This window comes from Saccostrea cucullata, unplaced genomic scaffold (genome assembly GCF_032062105.1).
Source record: "Saccostrea cucullata isolate Sc308-1 unplaced genomic scaffold, CSIRO_AGI_Scuc_v1 ctg4108, whole genome shotgun sequence".
NCBI classification, from domain to species: Eukaryota; Metazoa; Mollusca; class Bivalvia; order Ostreida; family Ostreidae; genus Saccostrea; species Saccostrea cuccullata.
Genome location: NW_026938908.1, coordinates 1 through 16,609, shown reverse-complemented (window position 1 = coordinate 16,609; position 16,609 = coordinate 1). Strand labels below are relative to the sequence as shown.

At 32.4% G+C, this 16,609-nt stretch overlaps 2 protein-coding genes and 1 long non-coding RNA gene across 3 annotated transcripts; 1 reads left to right on the top strand and 2 right to left on the bottom strand.

The window, feature by feature from the left end:
- Window positions 1-890: 890 nt before the first annotated feature.
- On the bottom strand, window positions 891-3,203 carry LOC134251761 (cysteine and tyrosine-rich protein 1-like). Its single transcript, XM_062734174.1, has 4 exons — window positions 3,141-3,203; window positions 2,368-2,455; window positions 1,444-1,616; window positions 891-1,038 (listed from the first exon to the last, which is right to left on the bottom strand). Exons 1-4 carry the CDS (start codon window positions 3,187-3,189, stop codon window positions 896-898), a joined length of 453 nt encoding a protein of 150 aa, XP_062590158.1. The 5' UTR covers window positions 3,190-3,203; the 3' UTR covers window positions 891-895.
- A 3,233-nt stretch (window positions 3,204-6,436) lies between these two features.
- LOC134251756 (uncharacterized) lies at window positions 6,437-8,780 on the top strand. Its single transcript, XR_009988812.1, has 3 exons — window positions 6,437-6,833; window positions 7,563-7,706; window positions 8,365-8,780. It is a non-coding gene; the product is annotated as an uncharacterized LOC134251756 (long non-coding RNA).
- Window positions 8,781-14,053: 5,273 nt separating this feature from the next.
- LOC134251759 (cysteine and tyrosine-rich protein 1-like) lies at window positions 14,054-14,672 on the bottom strand (the record flags this gene model as incomplete). Its single annotated transcript, XM_062734173.1, has 2 exons — window positions 14,054-14,196; window positions 14,494-14,672. Coding segments are annotated over 2 exons (322 nt in total), but the record flags the coding sequence as incomplete, so codon positions are not given.
- Between the last annotated feature and the right edge of the window lie 1,937 nt (window positions 14,673-16,609).

Below are 16,609 nucleotides of genomic sequence, written 5' to 3'. Positions count from 1 at the left end.
ATTAAAATCGAACTCGGACATTTAACAAAATTACAAACCAGCTCGATATTATGTAAAGCCAATATATTTTATGCAACATCTAAAAACTTTTCCCTTTATGATAAGACAGGAAAATGACAATTTCAGCGAAACATCCTCACTTCTTTCTAGATAGAGTGCAACTCCACCCATGGTCATGAACACCACCCTCAATCCTCACAACCAAGGCATGCAAATGATGAATGCTTTACAACAGATCATTTAAAGGTCTTACAAAAATAAGGATTTTCTGTTGTATTGAAATGGAGAGTCCTTCTTTTTTTTTATAACAGTAAAGGTATTTCAACATGAAACAAGTTTAATTGATAATGCACATACAATACAACAAAAAACAAAACAGCAAATTCATAATACAATACTTCATGTCAAGATTTAGTCGTCCTGATTACCAGGTAATAAGATTCTGACAAAATAAAATCAAAATAAAGTACTCGACAAAATGTCCACGTTTGAAATAGAGCTTTGACAATCAAGGTGTGAAGAAGAGATAGTTTTCAGTACGCCCAAATATACAGAGCTACTTCCTTTGGCCGCCATGTTGGGGTCAACATGCTTATATTCCTTCATTATTCAACCGAACTCGAAATTTATAAACTTGCGATTGTAGAGTAAGAAGCATTGTTTTTCCAAAAAATATAAATTTGTTAGAGCCTCCTTTATTTCACATTTTTCCATGAATATTTTTCCTGAAATATTCCTTGCTACATCTCCAAAATTTGATTAGAAAAAGAGGAAAATTACTATGTTGGCCATCAAGATGGCAGCCAAGGGAGATAACTAGGAGAAAATATACGTTATATGACGTTCTATTTCCTGAAAATCCAGCTTGTCTTCGGTTGTGTCGTGCTCCATTGGTCTAGTATTTAGGTGGAGGGTACGCCGGAGGCGGGTAGCCAGCCCCGGGGCCTGGAGGGGGTGGATAAGTATTTGGGGGAGGTGGGTACCCAGCATTAGGGTTGGGTGGCTGCGACATTCCGGGACCACCGTATCCGTATCCAGCTGAAAAATTAAAACTCATATCATTAGATTAATAACAGTTTTGGACGGTGAGGTGATGGGGACATTATTGTATTGAACACATGTATTAAATTAGAAGAGAGCTGGGAAGCTTTTAATGTAAAGCTAGAAAAATGTGTTCAAATATAGGCTCTATTTGCGTAAAAGCAAGAATATACAGATAAGATCAAAATTTCAAATTCCTTACAGTATAAAATAGTTTTGAGTGAAATAATCAAAGAACACATTTTCAAAATTCTAGAATTTGGATTTCATTTGAAATTTTTTGACACCTCCCCCCCCCCCTTTACACACACACACACATTTCATCTCAAATTAATGACAATCCTTAATGTTAAAAAATTCATTCTGATAAAAATACTAATCAGACGATCTTTCCATAAATACCTGGTGGCGGTGGTGCCTGATGCACGGTGGTGACTGTAGTTACAGGGATGTTGTTCATCACCCTTCCCGTTCTTGCAGCCTGTTTCTTTTTTATGATGATGCAGACGACAACAATGACGGCTGTGACTACTATCATTCCAATGATGATTCCAGCGATGGACCCAGCGTCGCTTCTGTTGAGAGAAATTTAAAAGCAGTCATCTGTTTGTTGTTTACCGTCTTTTTCGAGAATTTTAAGTTATGTGGACACGCCACCACTTGCCGATAGAGGGCCATTAATTTATTACTTCATCAGTCCTTAACTTTCATTTTCCATTTTTTTCTTGAACCTTCTAGACTTTCGCACACCAAAGAATGGATATCAAAATTAAAAAAAAAAACATTGTAAAAGTGGTTCGATTGTTAGTTGAAAGTTTTATGATTTCAGTAAAATATATAAAAATAGCGAGTGGAAACTTTGCTGATCTACCAGTATTCTGTTGCTTATGCTCATACAACCCCTGTGTACTCTGAATCTTATGCCCATATAATCCCTGTGTACTCTGAAGCTTATGCCCATTTAATCCCTGAGTACTCTGAATCTAATGCCCATACAGCTCTTTTGTACTCTAATAAAAAATCTGTGTATTTTTATTCATATGCCAAAACAGCCCCTGTGTATTTTGATTTATATGCCCATACTGCCCAATTTTTATGCCAATACAGCCCTTGATTCATATGCCCATACAGCCTCTGTATACTCTGATTCTTATCCCAATACAACCCTTGTGTACTGTGCATGTTGCTGATGCCCAAACCGCATAAAAAGAAATAATGACCAGACACGGTAGTTGTTTTTTATTTTAATAGAGTCCAGAATGTAACTACAAAAAACTATCATAAACAAAAAGTTATTTACGTAATATCGATAGAAATTCTACTCACCCAACGTAATAGGAGTAATAACTACATCTATAGGAGTAGTAGTAGTATGAATAGTAGCAGTAATAACCAGCCTCGGCGACATGCTGGCCTGAAATAAATAGATTTTTTAGCTTCATTTCTGATCATCGTCTTCATATCTTTTTGAATTACCACTCAACATTTATATACTAGTATTATTACTTCACATATTTATGATACTTTCAACTAAATAAATTTGAATGAACGTCATATACATGTATTTGATTAATTTTGCTTCAGTATAAGGGAGCTGCTCAATGTAATCCATCTCCATGTTTGAATTTGTTTAAATTTTTATAAATTGATAACTAATTTCTTTAAAATGGTTGGTCAAGCAGTCTAAGAAACGTACTATTTCATTTCTGACACTTGAAAAGTATTATAATAGTTAATATAATCCAGAGTGTTTAAATTTAATATCTTGCTGTACTGTGTAATCCATTGATTTGTAAGGGTTTTTTTTCTCTTTAAAAAGAACGAATATATGTTTAATTTGGGTGAAAACTAATGTGGTGTGCCTTTTCATTGTATTTCCTAATAAATTAAAATACATTAAGTAATTATTTTGAGGATAAAGTAAAACTATAGTGCCGGTTTGATAATAAGTAGAATTTTATGTTTTAACGATTACGAAATGTATTAAACAAATTAAAATATATCCTAAATTCTATAACACAACTTTAAGTAGTCCAGGTCCTTGCAAATAAATCGTTTAATATAGAAATTAAATGATTGTAGATATAATCTTTGCTTACATATAGATAGAAGAAAAATCCAGATTCCCAGGCTTAGGGTCGCCGCCATCTTGTATCGTTCCTGGCTCGAGCTGATTTAGTGACAGAATTCATTTAGTACAGTAACTTTTAATCCGATTTACCTCACAATAGAATCGTGCACATGATACCCATTTATAAGCATTCATACATGAGTAAACTAAAATAAAAAACGACAATTTAAAATACTTACACATTAATAGAGATCTTTAGAAGAAAACCAACTGTCATGTAGGACGATATATGTGACTTTTGTCGATAAATAAATTTATTGTGAAGACGAAAATTATTTTTCGACTTATATCTAATGTTCATTTACAACTTGAAGGAAAAGTTTATTATATAAACCATTCATTAACTTTTATTATTAAATATAAAACCACATATACAAACACAGATATTCGACAAACTTTACTCAAAGCATTTTTTTTTTTCAAATGATTGATGTGTTTGAAAAATTACTATTGAGTTTCTACATGTATGAAAAGCCCGTACTTGGAAAATTCCTTTTACTGGGTTTGCAGGTTCATTAAAAAATAATTGTTTTGACGTTATTCATTTTACAGCCAACTTGTTAATGACCAGATTCTGAAACCATTTTTGTCATAGGCTCCCTTTATTTACCAAATAAAATGCACGTCTTCATCTGCCATTTTAAAATAAATTAATTCATTGTAGTTTATATACTAGTGTGTGTACCTCCATATCAGTGAATAGTTGGAAGACTTTGACAAAAATGAGAAAAAGTCACATTAATTAACGGTAACGAACAGTGTGACTGATCTAAAGAAATCTACAAACAATTTAAATTTGTGCATAGGACATTAATTTAAACGCAGATCCTCGAAAATTACAGAGGCGGTTAAAAAAGGATAACGTAGAGGTACATGTAAGCCATGAAATTCACAATTTTGAAAGAAGCATCTTTCTTCATAACTTTTTGCATAGCTCATTAGTAAAATACCAATGACAGGGGCAGAGAAGAAAATTTTCAAATGATTCATGCGTTTTCACTACATGATCAACAAAGCCACACTGTTGCGACCACTATCGAAATGACGACCACTAGTATTGAAAGAATTATTTCAACAGTGTTTGAGAGTACATTTCAATAACAAATATAGTACACAATCACTATTGAAATACGACCATGGACTATTGAAATAATTATTTCAATAGTGGCTTGGAGTGTACTTCAATCCCAAACATAGGTTGCAACCTTTGTTGAAATAATATTCACTTTTGAAAGAAATAATTCAATAGTGATTAACATATGAATTTCAAAACTGATTGAAATATTGATTTCAATAGTGCTTTAAACAAGGATTCCAATAGATATTAAATTAATAGATAGTTGCTGACAATGATTTCAATACCAAAACCACATTTCAAGCTCTATCACAAATTTAAAAACAATTCTGAAGATGAATAACACATTATGTTTTCTATCACAATAGATTATTGATGGAGTTCAAAAATATAACAAAAGTTTTGTTTTCCTTCTTTAATTATCAATTGCGATTAATCCACGGACACTTTTTATCATACTAACCTACCTACATTGTATAATTCAAATGTTATAAGCAAGCTCCCGCTGAATATGGTCGGCCGAATCAGCGAACACCAACAGACAATCAATTATTAGATGTAATTTTGGAATAATTTTTATATAAAGATCATTTTTGTCATTGATTTTGAAATGAAAGGATCATAAATATTATACAAACATGTAAATATAGAAATTGGAATATTTTGACTACGTTGAAATGAAGGAAGAGGAGAGATAATTTTGTGCACAAACTTTCTTATGAATATGTGGATATTTTTTATAAAATTAATTTAGAGTAGAACTAAATTGTCGCTCATATTCATGGTATTACCTACACTATAAATACGGATAGTAACTTGTCAAGACATTAAAAAGCAAAATTTCTAGGGAAGTTAATATTATGTTTATTAATTGACATTCTCTGTAACCACTTAAACTTCGTTGCCACGCATGGCACCGATTTTGATGAAACTTCACCCATGCTTAGTACTTGACACCAGAAACAAATATCAAACAACATTTCGTTGCTAAGTGTCTCGGTTGCTATGGCAACAGCCGGAAAAGTTTGAAAAATCGAGATTTTCAGGCACTTTAAATCTTGACAGTGGCTTAATAAAATCTAGAAAAAGCAAACAAACCATTCTCACAAAAACATGACACCTTGATGTCACTTATACTGTAAAGAAACTGTTTAGGATATATCTCTAAGTAAGTGGTAACCAAGGGTACATTTGGAATACATTTAAAATGCTGAAGTATGCTGAAAAACACTCCGTATTCACTAATGGTAGGTGTTACATGCTCAAACTCAATCAACGACTTAAGAAAAACAATGAAAATGTTTGATCTAAAGTATATAAGTATAAGCAATATTATTCTATAAATAACTTTTATGGTTGCCATGGTAACACAGTGTAACCATGCAAAACCAGTAACTAAGATTGGGTTAATGCTACTGTTTTGAGGAAAAACATGAAAACTCAAGACTGGCAAATATGCATCCTTAGGACCTTGCAACACCAAAACCATAAGAAAAATTGGGTATAATTGCTACTTTGCAGTGTTACCATGGAAACAAAGTACCAGTGCTTAAAAGTGAATTATTTTTCGCTGCATTCAGAATTATGCCCTGTTCACACGGAGAGTTTAATTCGAATTAAACGTAAGTTTACTGCGAATTAGCTTCGCTTAGCGTTCACACGGAGAATTTAATGCGAATTAGTTTAATTCGAATTAGTTTACTGCGCATTAAATTACTTCGCATTAGCTCCGTGTGAACGCTAAGCGAAGCTAATTCGAATTAAATTCTGACGCATGCGTAATGGCAAAATTTAGTCAAATGCCACTTGTCGGTGGTCAGCTATAGGTACTTGTGTGTGAGTGAAAAACTAAGGAAAATTTTGTTAATCATCAAAATGTGCATACAGACATTTTGCCATTACGTCAAATGGATCTGCTTCTGCATAAGGTGACGTGATCTGCAAATGACGTCATAATAGCCGTGCTGACGCCGGGCTGCAGAAGTAAAATTTTAATTCGCATTAGTTTGCTTCGAATTAGCTGCCGTGTGAACGCAATTTAATTCGCATTATTTTAATTCGCATTAGTTTACTTCGCATTAATTTACTGCGAATTAAACTCTCCGTGTGAACAGGGCATTAAATTGCCATATAATCAAGAAACAAATTAAGGTGATTCGAACGTTACGAAATCAAATCTACCGCGCAACTCGAACTGCTGAAAATAGGCTGATCACTGCTGATGTCGTGATACTAATAATTACGTCTCATTTTGTTATAAAAGTAATTTGATGGACCACAAGCAACGATTTGATAGACAAATAAAGTAATGTTCAATAGAATTCTGATAAAATCATTCAACATTGGCTTTTCGAGTCTTCTTCCGACATTAGGAATTTACGACAATTCCCTGGCCGTTTTCCGCCACCATGTTGACAGAGAGACAGTCTCTTTTATTTTCAAAGAAAAAACACTTTATTCGGTTGTTTTTGTATCCAAGAAGTGTACTGATCTATGCTGTTTGGTACCTTGCAACAACCGTTCAGGCGATTTTATTTCTAGGTACAACCTGCACGACAAGATCAAGATGTACACCATGATTTTCAGGTAAATCCAACAAAACGTTCCAACCGAGCCTTCTTGTTCACTATGTTTAGTACGTAATGTCTTCTAAGAAGACACAGTTTATTTACATCATGATGAAAGGTTAGCTAATCGAGTAAATGCAGAAGTATAATATGATCTATGTACGCTTTTGTCTCATCTCGATAATGAAGGGAAAAAAATTCACATGGCTGCTATGGGCAGTGCATAGAACATGTAGAATGAGTCAATGAGAATGACACCATTGATGCAGTGAGTTCTTATTCTCGTGATAAAGATATTTTGTACTTGTCCTTTAAAACAATATTGAATTTATTCACACGCATGAGAAAATAGCAAAAAATCATGCACATTTCATGATTTGTCATTGAGTGACTGAAAAAAATAGCTCCCATGTTTATAATTTTTAAAATATGAGTTGATGTCTTTCCTACAAACTTGATGTAATGACACGCAGTGTAAAATAACATGATAAAAAGTCTTTTTGTAAAAAAAAAAACAAAAAAAGAAAAAAAAAAACAGTTGACCAATTATTATATTACATGTATTCTCATTTTATGAAACATTATTGAGGACACTGATTCTAAGTTCTTGTTTACAGCACACATTCATTTATTAGTTTTTGTTCGGAAGTAATTTATAAAAAGGAAGGTCTATAAAATTTTCAGAGAAGTCTATGAAATTCACATGTAAGTTGAATACTGTCAGATAAGTGATTTGTTTTCTCGATAGGTTTTTAATAACCGCCAAAGGAACAGACTGGAGTTTCCATCAGTAAGCAGTCAAAATGTACAACCTGAGTCAACACTTTGCAGTATAATCCCTTTGATCCAGATGTGCTAAAAGACAACTGTGATGCTTAAACCATCTGGCTGGGTATGAAAAAATTATAATTCTAAATTGATAAACATTTCAAATTTTAAAAGGTGAACTTGCTAAAATAATTATAGTACATGTCAGACTGATAAAATGTACATATTACTGTATATCGGAATTTTCACCCTGTTTTATTGTTGCCCCTTTCACCCTGACCTCGGTTGGGCGAATTCAAAGAATACAGCATATTTTAACTCCCTGTATCATCTGCAAAATTAATGTAATTCAAAATCCTTTGTATTATCCCTGGGGTAAGTTTAAATTAATGAAAGAGCCATGCCAAATCTACTAAATGAATGTTAAACTCTTCAATTTGAGAGTGAATTTTCATTTTCCCATATGATGTTGCATGGTATTCAAGGTTTGTGACATAAACATAAAATTGAAAAAACTTAATATTTACCTTTTGAGCTTACTGTCAATGTAATGTTGTATTATATGCCCCAAATTCTATGCATTTCATAGGCTAAATACATGTGGAATGTAAATATTATTTTGTAAGTATCATGCTATTTTTATTTCATTGGAACTATTACTATTAGAATATCAATAATCAGTCAGTAATAGGTAATTTTTTAAAAGATGTTACATTATCACATGTATATTATGTGTCCACCTGTCAATAAGGCTGTAACTGAAGTAAAGTATTTTTTTTCAGGCAAAGAATCTCATCTGTGTTGAATTTGGCCACATGTCAACATGACTGAGGTGTTTACATTCAAGCTGCAATGAAAGACCTTATTGTTCATCAGAATTTTACCAATTGAAAGCCACAGAAAGTCAAGATTGAAGTTGGAAAAATAAAGGGAAGAAGCATTTGTGTCAGAACCTCCCATAAGATTTAAAGCACTTCTATATGAACAGACCTGCTGCATACATGTAAATGATATACTTTTTGAGGAACTTTTGTAATACTAAATCTGTCTTTTTTCCATTCAGTGTGCCCATTTATGTTATTCCTAAGTTTAAGCTTGCAAAAGTTAAGCAATGATACATTATACATATATTACATGGCTTCAAGGGCAGCATACCAGAATATTTGCCCCTCGGTGACAGGAAAGCCCTGGAGTGTTATGTTGCCCAATGCCGAAAGCAGAGGGCGACATAACACTCCAGGGCTTTCCTGTCACAGAGGGGCAAATATTCTGGTATTAATGCCCAAGAATTAAGCCATGTAATATATGGTATATAACATTTTTAATCATTGAACCCTAATCGATCATCGAACATATTTATTGAACACTAGGCCTATGTAAACATGTACGTTGAGTATAATTCAGAAATATCCCGTCCTGTTTCATGGCAGAGAGTTTTCAGTTTACTGACAAGTTGATAACCTTTGTTGTATTTAAGGATTTTGTCTCCTCAATTAAATTATTTAATTCATCTAAATTCAAATAAACAAATTACAGATGTTGTCCAGACTTTTTAATTTTAGCAGAACTGTTTACATTTGCTTAACAACTGCCTCTGTAAATTTCAAACCCAACATATTTAATATGCAGAATGATTGCACGCAAGGGAACATAAATGTGTTCGGGAGGGCAATATAACTGTTTCCAGTGGAACATAACTATATCGGGCATGATTAAGCAGTTTTTCAGGGCATATTGATAAAAATATTATATTTGTGATATAATGGGAAAACTTCTTCAAAAATGTTATATAAGTGTTTTGTCATTTATGTCATTCGTTTTTTCTAGATTATTAAAAAAATCTTAAAAATTCCTTTTGTGTGTGTGTGTGTTCAGAAAGAGGAAATTTGGATTGTAAACCGTCAATCTTATTCTTAATTTACTGAAATTGGGTCATATGTACATGTATATCGTTATGTTCCATATTCCAATATGATATATACTATTTTAAATGGCAGGGAAAGGTCAGTCCATGGATATATATTTTTTTTATATCCCCCCCCCCTCTGAAGGAGAGGGGGGTATACTGTTTTACCCTTGTGTGTCTATCTGTCTGTCTGTGTGTCCGTCCGAAACAAATTTTCGTCGCAGTTTTCTCAGCAACTACACATCATAGTTGCTTGAAATTTTAACACAATCTTCTCTGAGGCATGCCATATGATAGGATACATTTTGGCTCAAATCCGATGTCAACTTTCTGTTTGTCTGTGCATCTGTCCGTTTCATACATAACAAATTTTCATCGCAGTTTCTACTCATTGTAGATGCTTGAAATTTTAACACAATCTTCTCTAAGGTATGCCAAATGTTTATCTACATTTTTTTTTTTCAAATCGGTTATCAACTTCCTGTTTGTCTGTGCGTCTGTCTGCTTCACATATAACAAATTTTCGTTTCAGTTTTCTCATTAGCTATTCATAGCAGATGCTTGAAATTTTATTACACTCTTTGTTGAGGCATGCCATATGGTGGAATTAATTTTGATATGAATCTGATGTCAACTTCATATTTTTCTGTGCATCTGCCTGTAATTGAACTTGTGTATATTAACATGATAGTGCTTATTTACATCAGAGCGGGGGTATTACTAGTGAGCATTGGCTCACAGATTTCTTGTTTTTATTAAGGCAAACATTTTACATTATTGGTTTGTTGTTTTAAAAAATTCAGAGGAAATTCGGATTTGTAATGTGCACTTTTTTTCACCTGAACTGTGCAAATATGTCAGTATTATTTTCTAAATCAGGTATAACACATATAAAACCTTTAAAAAATAATGAAAAATTTTATATCATGAGATTGTGTTATTTGTTTAATTCGCCAAGAATCAATTCAAAAGTTTAAGGTTAAAAAAAAAGCATAGGAAATTCGGAAATTGAATGTAAATTTTCAAATTCTTCAAATTTTACTTTATTTTTTCTTCAAAAGTGTTATTTAAAGTTAGTTTTTAACATGTTTTATTAAATGAATTGACATTGATTAATTTTGATTAAGTTGTATAGCCTCAATTGCCAATATATGTATTTCGGGGTAATTTTTTTTAAAATAGACCAGAGGAAATTCGGATTAGAATATCTTTTTATTTGACTCATGACCATACCAGTTTCTCCCCTCTGTTACTTAGCTATATATCTCTTATTTAAAGTAAAGTTTAGAAAATGAATATCCAATTTCTTTTAGTGTGTTTTTATAACCATTTTTGTTGTCAAGGTTAAGAAAAAATGGACAATTTTTAAGACGACAGAGGAAATTCAGGCTGTCGTAGAATGTTGTTGGAATGCACTTTCTATGTGTAAAAATGACAAGATGATGTTGATCTGTTACCCTTTTTTATACATGAAAATAAATAAATTCTGATTATAATTTGTAAGTTTTTTGATACCTTTTTTTAATTACTGGCAGTGGGATTTTTATCACAGATTTTACATTTTCAAACAAGGGCATATTCAGAGGTTGTTGCCATGGAAACGAGCGCATTAACATACATATTTTTTTATGTTTCTTAAACCACAAACTTTTCCTTTATCCGAAGGTAACCATCTTTTAAAATTCCAATTACTTTCATGACAGGTTTGAATCACCTTAAAGGACTCAGCTTGAATAGTACTTATCTGTTAGAACTGAAGTTGAATATCATATATTGATAAAATTTGATGAAAAAAACAGCACTGTTGCTATGGTTACCAAGAAAGGAAAATGTTCGATTTTGTGAACTTTATATCAATATTAAACCCTGTGTGCCAACTTCTTGCATCCACTTAGAGATTGGATGATAGTCAAAATTAAAATTCAGGTTAGCTGTTAATAAATATCAATCATAAAAGTTTTGGGAATCTACATTTAAGGGTACGTATCCAAGGAAAGAAAATATTTTTCAGGTTTTTAAGCATATATTTTCTGTTTATTTCCATAGCAACGCTCTATAAAGAATCTAATCTGAATTTTTTCAAATGGGAAAACTACGAGCACACCCACATCTTTAAAAATTGATCATTAGTTATGAGGAAATGTGCTTTTTTACAAGATAGGATCAGATTTAAACAAACAGAGTGTTACTTTGAAGGCTCTCTGTGGTATAAAAACCTTGGCAACCATTGCCAACCAAAAGAAAATATCATATTTTGTTCTTGGTATATGTTTCAAGGCTCTTTTTTCTATTACTTGGTCACATTTTATCCTATAATTGGTTTTTATTTTTACGTGTATGACTTTATAAAATTCAATGAATATTTTTGTTACTTTTGAATACTTTGTTACCATAGTAACGTATGTAATAGTTGATTTACCAAACATGTTTTTCATGCATTTGAGACATCTGACCTTCACCTTTTGGAAACAGTCATTGCCAATTATTTCTTTTGCCGCAAATGTTAACTATGGGACTCTAAACATGTTAAAAAATGGCATTTTTAGAACTTTAAGACATGTTGCCATGGTAACTATAAAACATAGCAACCAATTTTTGCCTGATTTCAGTTTAGATTATCAATGACTTTTATCATAGAGAGTTTGGAGAAATTCTGAGACTATGCGTGCCACAGCTCCTATATAAAATTTCAAATCATTACAGAGAATGCCTCTTAAAATGGTATGTTTTATTTCAATAGTGATTAAAATGTGGTAGTGTGGTTTTTTGAAACGTATTTTCAACTTTTTTAAAAACATAATCATTCACAAGTAGTCGTAATTTTAATAGTAAACTCAAAAAATGAATTAAAAATGTTGGATAACATGAAGAACAATTAATCCTTGTATTTTTTAAATAGTTAAGTTGTTTCAATAAGTCTAGTAATGTGGTTTAAGTTATATTATCAGCAACTATCAAAATAATTATTTAAATCACTTTTGAAGTCATCATTTAGAAACAAAATATTGAAAACTTTATTTCAAATGTGAACATTATTTTATTACTGGTAGCAACCTATGGTTGGTTTTGGAATGCACTCTCAACCACTATAATGAAATAATTGTTCCATAATGGTCGTATTTTAATAGCAGTTGCATACTATGTTTGTTATTGAAAAGCACTCTCAACCACTATTGAAATTATTATATCAATAGTGGTTGTATACTATGTTTGGTATTAAAATGCACTCTCAACCACTATTGAAATAATTATTTCAGTATTGGTCGTTATTTCAATGGTGGGTGCAACTGCCCACCCTAACACCAAAACCCCTGACCCTGCATGGAGCCATGAACTTCACAATTTTGGCAAAAGATTCAATTTTTATTACAATCATAACAATCAGGCATGTACAAGAGTAAGAAGAATATTTTTAAAGATAGCACTAATATTGTTGATTTAGGCACAAATTTTACTCTCCTTCAAATACCAATATCATATTCTAAAATTGACTGAAATTGGTTTCGCGGTTTCAGAGAATAAGCTGAAAGTCTTCAAATATTATCACGTGACGGACGACGGCAAACAAAAACGGATAGGCCACCTGAGTGACTCAGATGACGTTAAATATAAATACATGTAAGTTAATTTGGTATTTTTAATATTTAATCTCTTACTTTATGCCATGTTTCATATAGTGCAGTTTTGAATTTAAAGCTCATATGTAAGAAGAATTATAGAATTTAACAACGCTATACATTTTGTTTTATATTTTATAAATTTGTTATTATACAAATAAATTCATATGAGTACTGTATACAGAGATATTTTCGCGCCTTTTGCCCTTGTTACAAGTTGGCGAATTTAAAACAGGGTGAACTCAAATAACACAATATAAAATTTTAATCAGAACTGTGACAGGGCGAATTAAAAACGGGGCAAAATTGTTAGCAAATGTAAAAGAGCGAAAATACCACAGGACGAAAATAACCATGTAAAAAGTATTTATTTTTATATTTATTTTATTAATTGGTATCATATATAGATCTTAAAATGGATCTATGAGAGGGAGCTGTAAAATAACTATAACTATAATTACTTAATACAAATTTTCCCCACCAATTGCTTTATGACATCAGAAATATCCGCTTTTTCAACATAAGTTGTACATAAAATTGTGAAATATTAAAAGAAAAATACAGCAAAAACTAGGATATTTTATACGACTTATGGATAAAACAACAAAACAAATATAACATACTATAAAATTAAACAACATTATACATGATATGAGATTCATATTATTTTTATATAATATCTCGCATTTAGAAATTTTATTAAACATTTACTTCATTTCAGTTTTTTTCAAAGTTTTAATTCAAAATTGACAAACATGAAATTGCATCAAAGGTCATCAATGATACCAAATCAGTACATATAAACTGTAGAAACCATGTAGGACAACTTTGTAAGTGAGTTTTGGCCCCTAAATTAAATTTTCCTAAATTTGTTTTATGATTTTCTATGACAAGATAACATCTATTTTGTTGCAATATAGTGGGATTGAGAAGTCTCTTGACCCACGTCTAGTATTTCGGTGGGGGATAACTTGGTGGCGGGTAACCAGCCCCCGGGCCCGGAGGGGGTGGATAGGTAGGGGGACCGGGAGGAGGGTAGCCTGCGTTAGGGTTGTACGGCTGGGACATCCCAGGACCACCATAACCAATTCCTGAAATGTAATGTAAGATGTCTCAAGAACTTAAGATCTTATGACTTTCTAAGAATATGATCGAAATTGCAATTTAGGAAATTAAAGTTAAATAAACAAATTTGTGAAATATTTAATCAACCACCCTTTTAAAGTTTATAAAATACGTGAATCGCTTGTCCTCCAAATTTGAGCCCCCACCTAACTTCAGCTGTTTCCGACTGATACTAGTATCAATCCATTGCATTAAGGTATTATTTTTGTAACTATATTAAAGACACGTTCCGCAATGCTGTTCCGCAAAAATCTCCAAAATACCTTGTGGTGGTTGTGGTGGTGGTGGTCCCTGGTGTACGGTGGTGACTGTGGTGGCAGGGACGCTGTTCAACACCCTTCCTGCTCTCCTAGTCTGGTGTTTTTTAATGAGGACACAAACAAAGACCAGAATGGCGACAACCACAATTATTCCAATGACGATGCCAGCGATAGAACTGCCCCTGTGAAGGGAATGATAAAATATACGAGCTTAAATCGACAAGAGGCCTGAAGGCCTTAAAGGTCACCTGAATATAAAATTACCACGGATTCATGGAATGGTGTTTAAAATATACAGTTGTAAAAATTGTAATAAATTGTATGTTATGTTGCACAAGACAAAGATATAAATTGACTATCAGGTTTAGAGATTAACTGAATATTTCGACTAAAAACCACTGAGTAAACAAGTCATTCTACCACTTCATTTTACAAATAAACAGGCTAATGCTTTTACTTAGCACATTATTCATCAATACCAAGTTGATTATCCCTTATATATGGTAATTGGTGGAGAATAGTGAAATCATTATCCAAACTAAACAATAAACATAAGCCAACACCTCCTCTTAAGGTCGATGGCCAAACGCTGTTTCATCCCATAGACAAGGCCAATGCCATAAACAAATTCTTTACAGATATCTCTTGCAGTAACGATGAGCCTGATTTACCACCCCATGGACCAGGTCCCCCCTTCCATCATATGGAAACATTTAGAATTACAGAAAATGAAGTCTTAGACCAGTTACAAATCATCAATATATGTAAGCCATCAGGTCCTGATGGTGTTTCACCTCAAGTCATTAGAAAAAATTATTGTCAAGCATCTGCACAACTATATACTTGAGAATGATATACTATATAAGTTCCAGTCTGCTTTTCAAACTGGTGACTCAACCAGTAATCAGTTGGTGGAAATTTATAATACTATTATATCCAACCTTGATAAAGGTCGGGATGTACGGTTTGTGTTTTGTGATATTTCTAAAGCTTTTGATAGGGTCTGGCATGAAGGCATTATATTTAAACTAAAGGAAATTGGAATATCAGATCAAATCTTAAATTGGGTCAAAAACTATTTAGTAAATAGAAGACAAAGGGTGGTTCTTGATGGTTATACATCAACTCTTAGACCAACTAGTGCAGGTGTCCCCCAAGGATCTGTCCTAGGTCCCTTCTTATTTTTATTATATATAAATGATATTTCCTCAAATTTAACAAATAATGTCCGCTTATTTGCTGATGATACTTCACTTTACATTATTGTTGATAATGACATTGTCAGTGCTGCAAACTCATTAATGATTTAGAAAAGTTGGATCATTGGTCAAAACAATGGAAAGTTGATTTTAACCCTAAGAAAACAGTGAATGTAAATTTTTCCAGAAATCATTTTTCTCATCCCAATGTTAAATTTGGATTAAATGGCCCATTGATTGAACCATCGAACAATCACACACATTTGGGACTAAATTTTCAGTGTGATGCCAATTGGAAATCTCACATACAGATTACTTATGAAAAAGCATGTAAACGATTAAATGTTCTACGAATGTTAAAATATTCCCTCTGTCGAGATGCGCTAATTAAAATATATATGTCATTTATTAGACCAGTTTTAGAATATGGTGATGTTGTCTGGGATAATTGTAATGAAAAGGAGTCATCTTTATTGGAAGAAGTTCAAATTACTGCTGCAAGAATTATTACAGGAATGAGAGTGAACTCATCAAGATCACTTTTATATGATGAATTGGGTTGGAATACATTATCTGACAGAAGGAAAGTACATAAATTAATATTATTTTACAAAATAGTGTATGGGTTAGCACCACAGTACCTTCAAGATCTTCTAAGACCTTGTGTTCCACCCCAAACCTCATATTCATTAGGAAACAATGATGGTCTTACTTTTCTTATTCCTCAGACGAGGACCACATCATATATGAATAGTTATTTTCCATCTACAATTAAATTACGGAATAGTTTACCATACCATATTAGGAGTTTACCAACACTATCTTCTTTCATTAATGCCATTAAAAAGACTCATTACAGAACACCCAATAAGCTTTTTAACCATGGAAATCGTAGTCAAAATATTATTCATTGTCAGCTA

Bases quoted from the DNA above. Each gene is read 5' to 3' on its own strand.
- LOC134251761 (XM_062734174.1), bottom strand. From the start codon at position 3,189: ATGGCGGCGACCCTAAGCCTGGGAATCTGGATTTTTCTTCTATCTATA. The intron at 2,456-3,140 runs GTAAGCAAAGAT...TATTTATTTCAG, and splicing joins GATTTTTCTTCTATCTATAT to GCCAGCATGTCGCCGAGGCT. The intron at 1,039-1,443 runs GTATTTATGGAA...TTAATTTTTCAG, and splicing joins TCAGGCACCACCGCCACCAG to CTGGATACGGATACGGTGGT.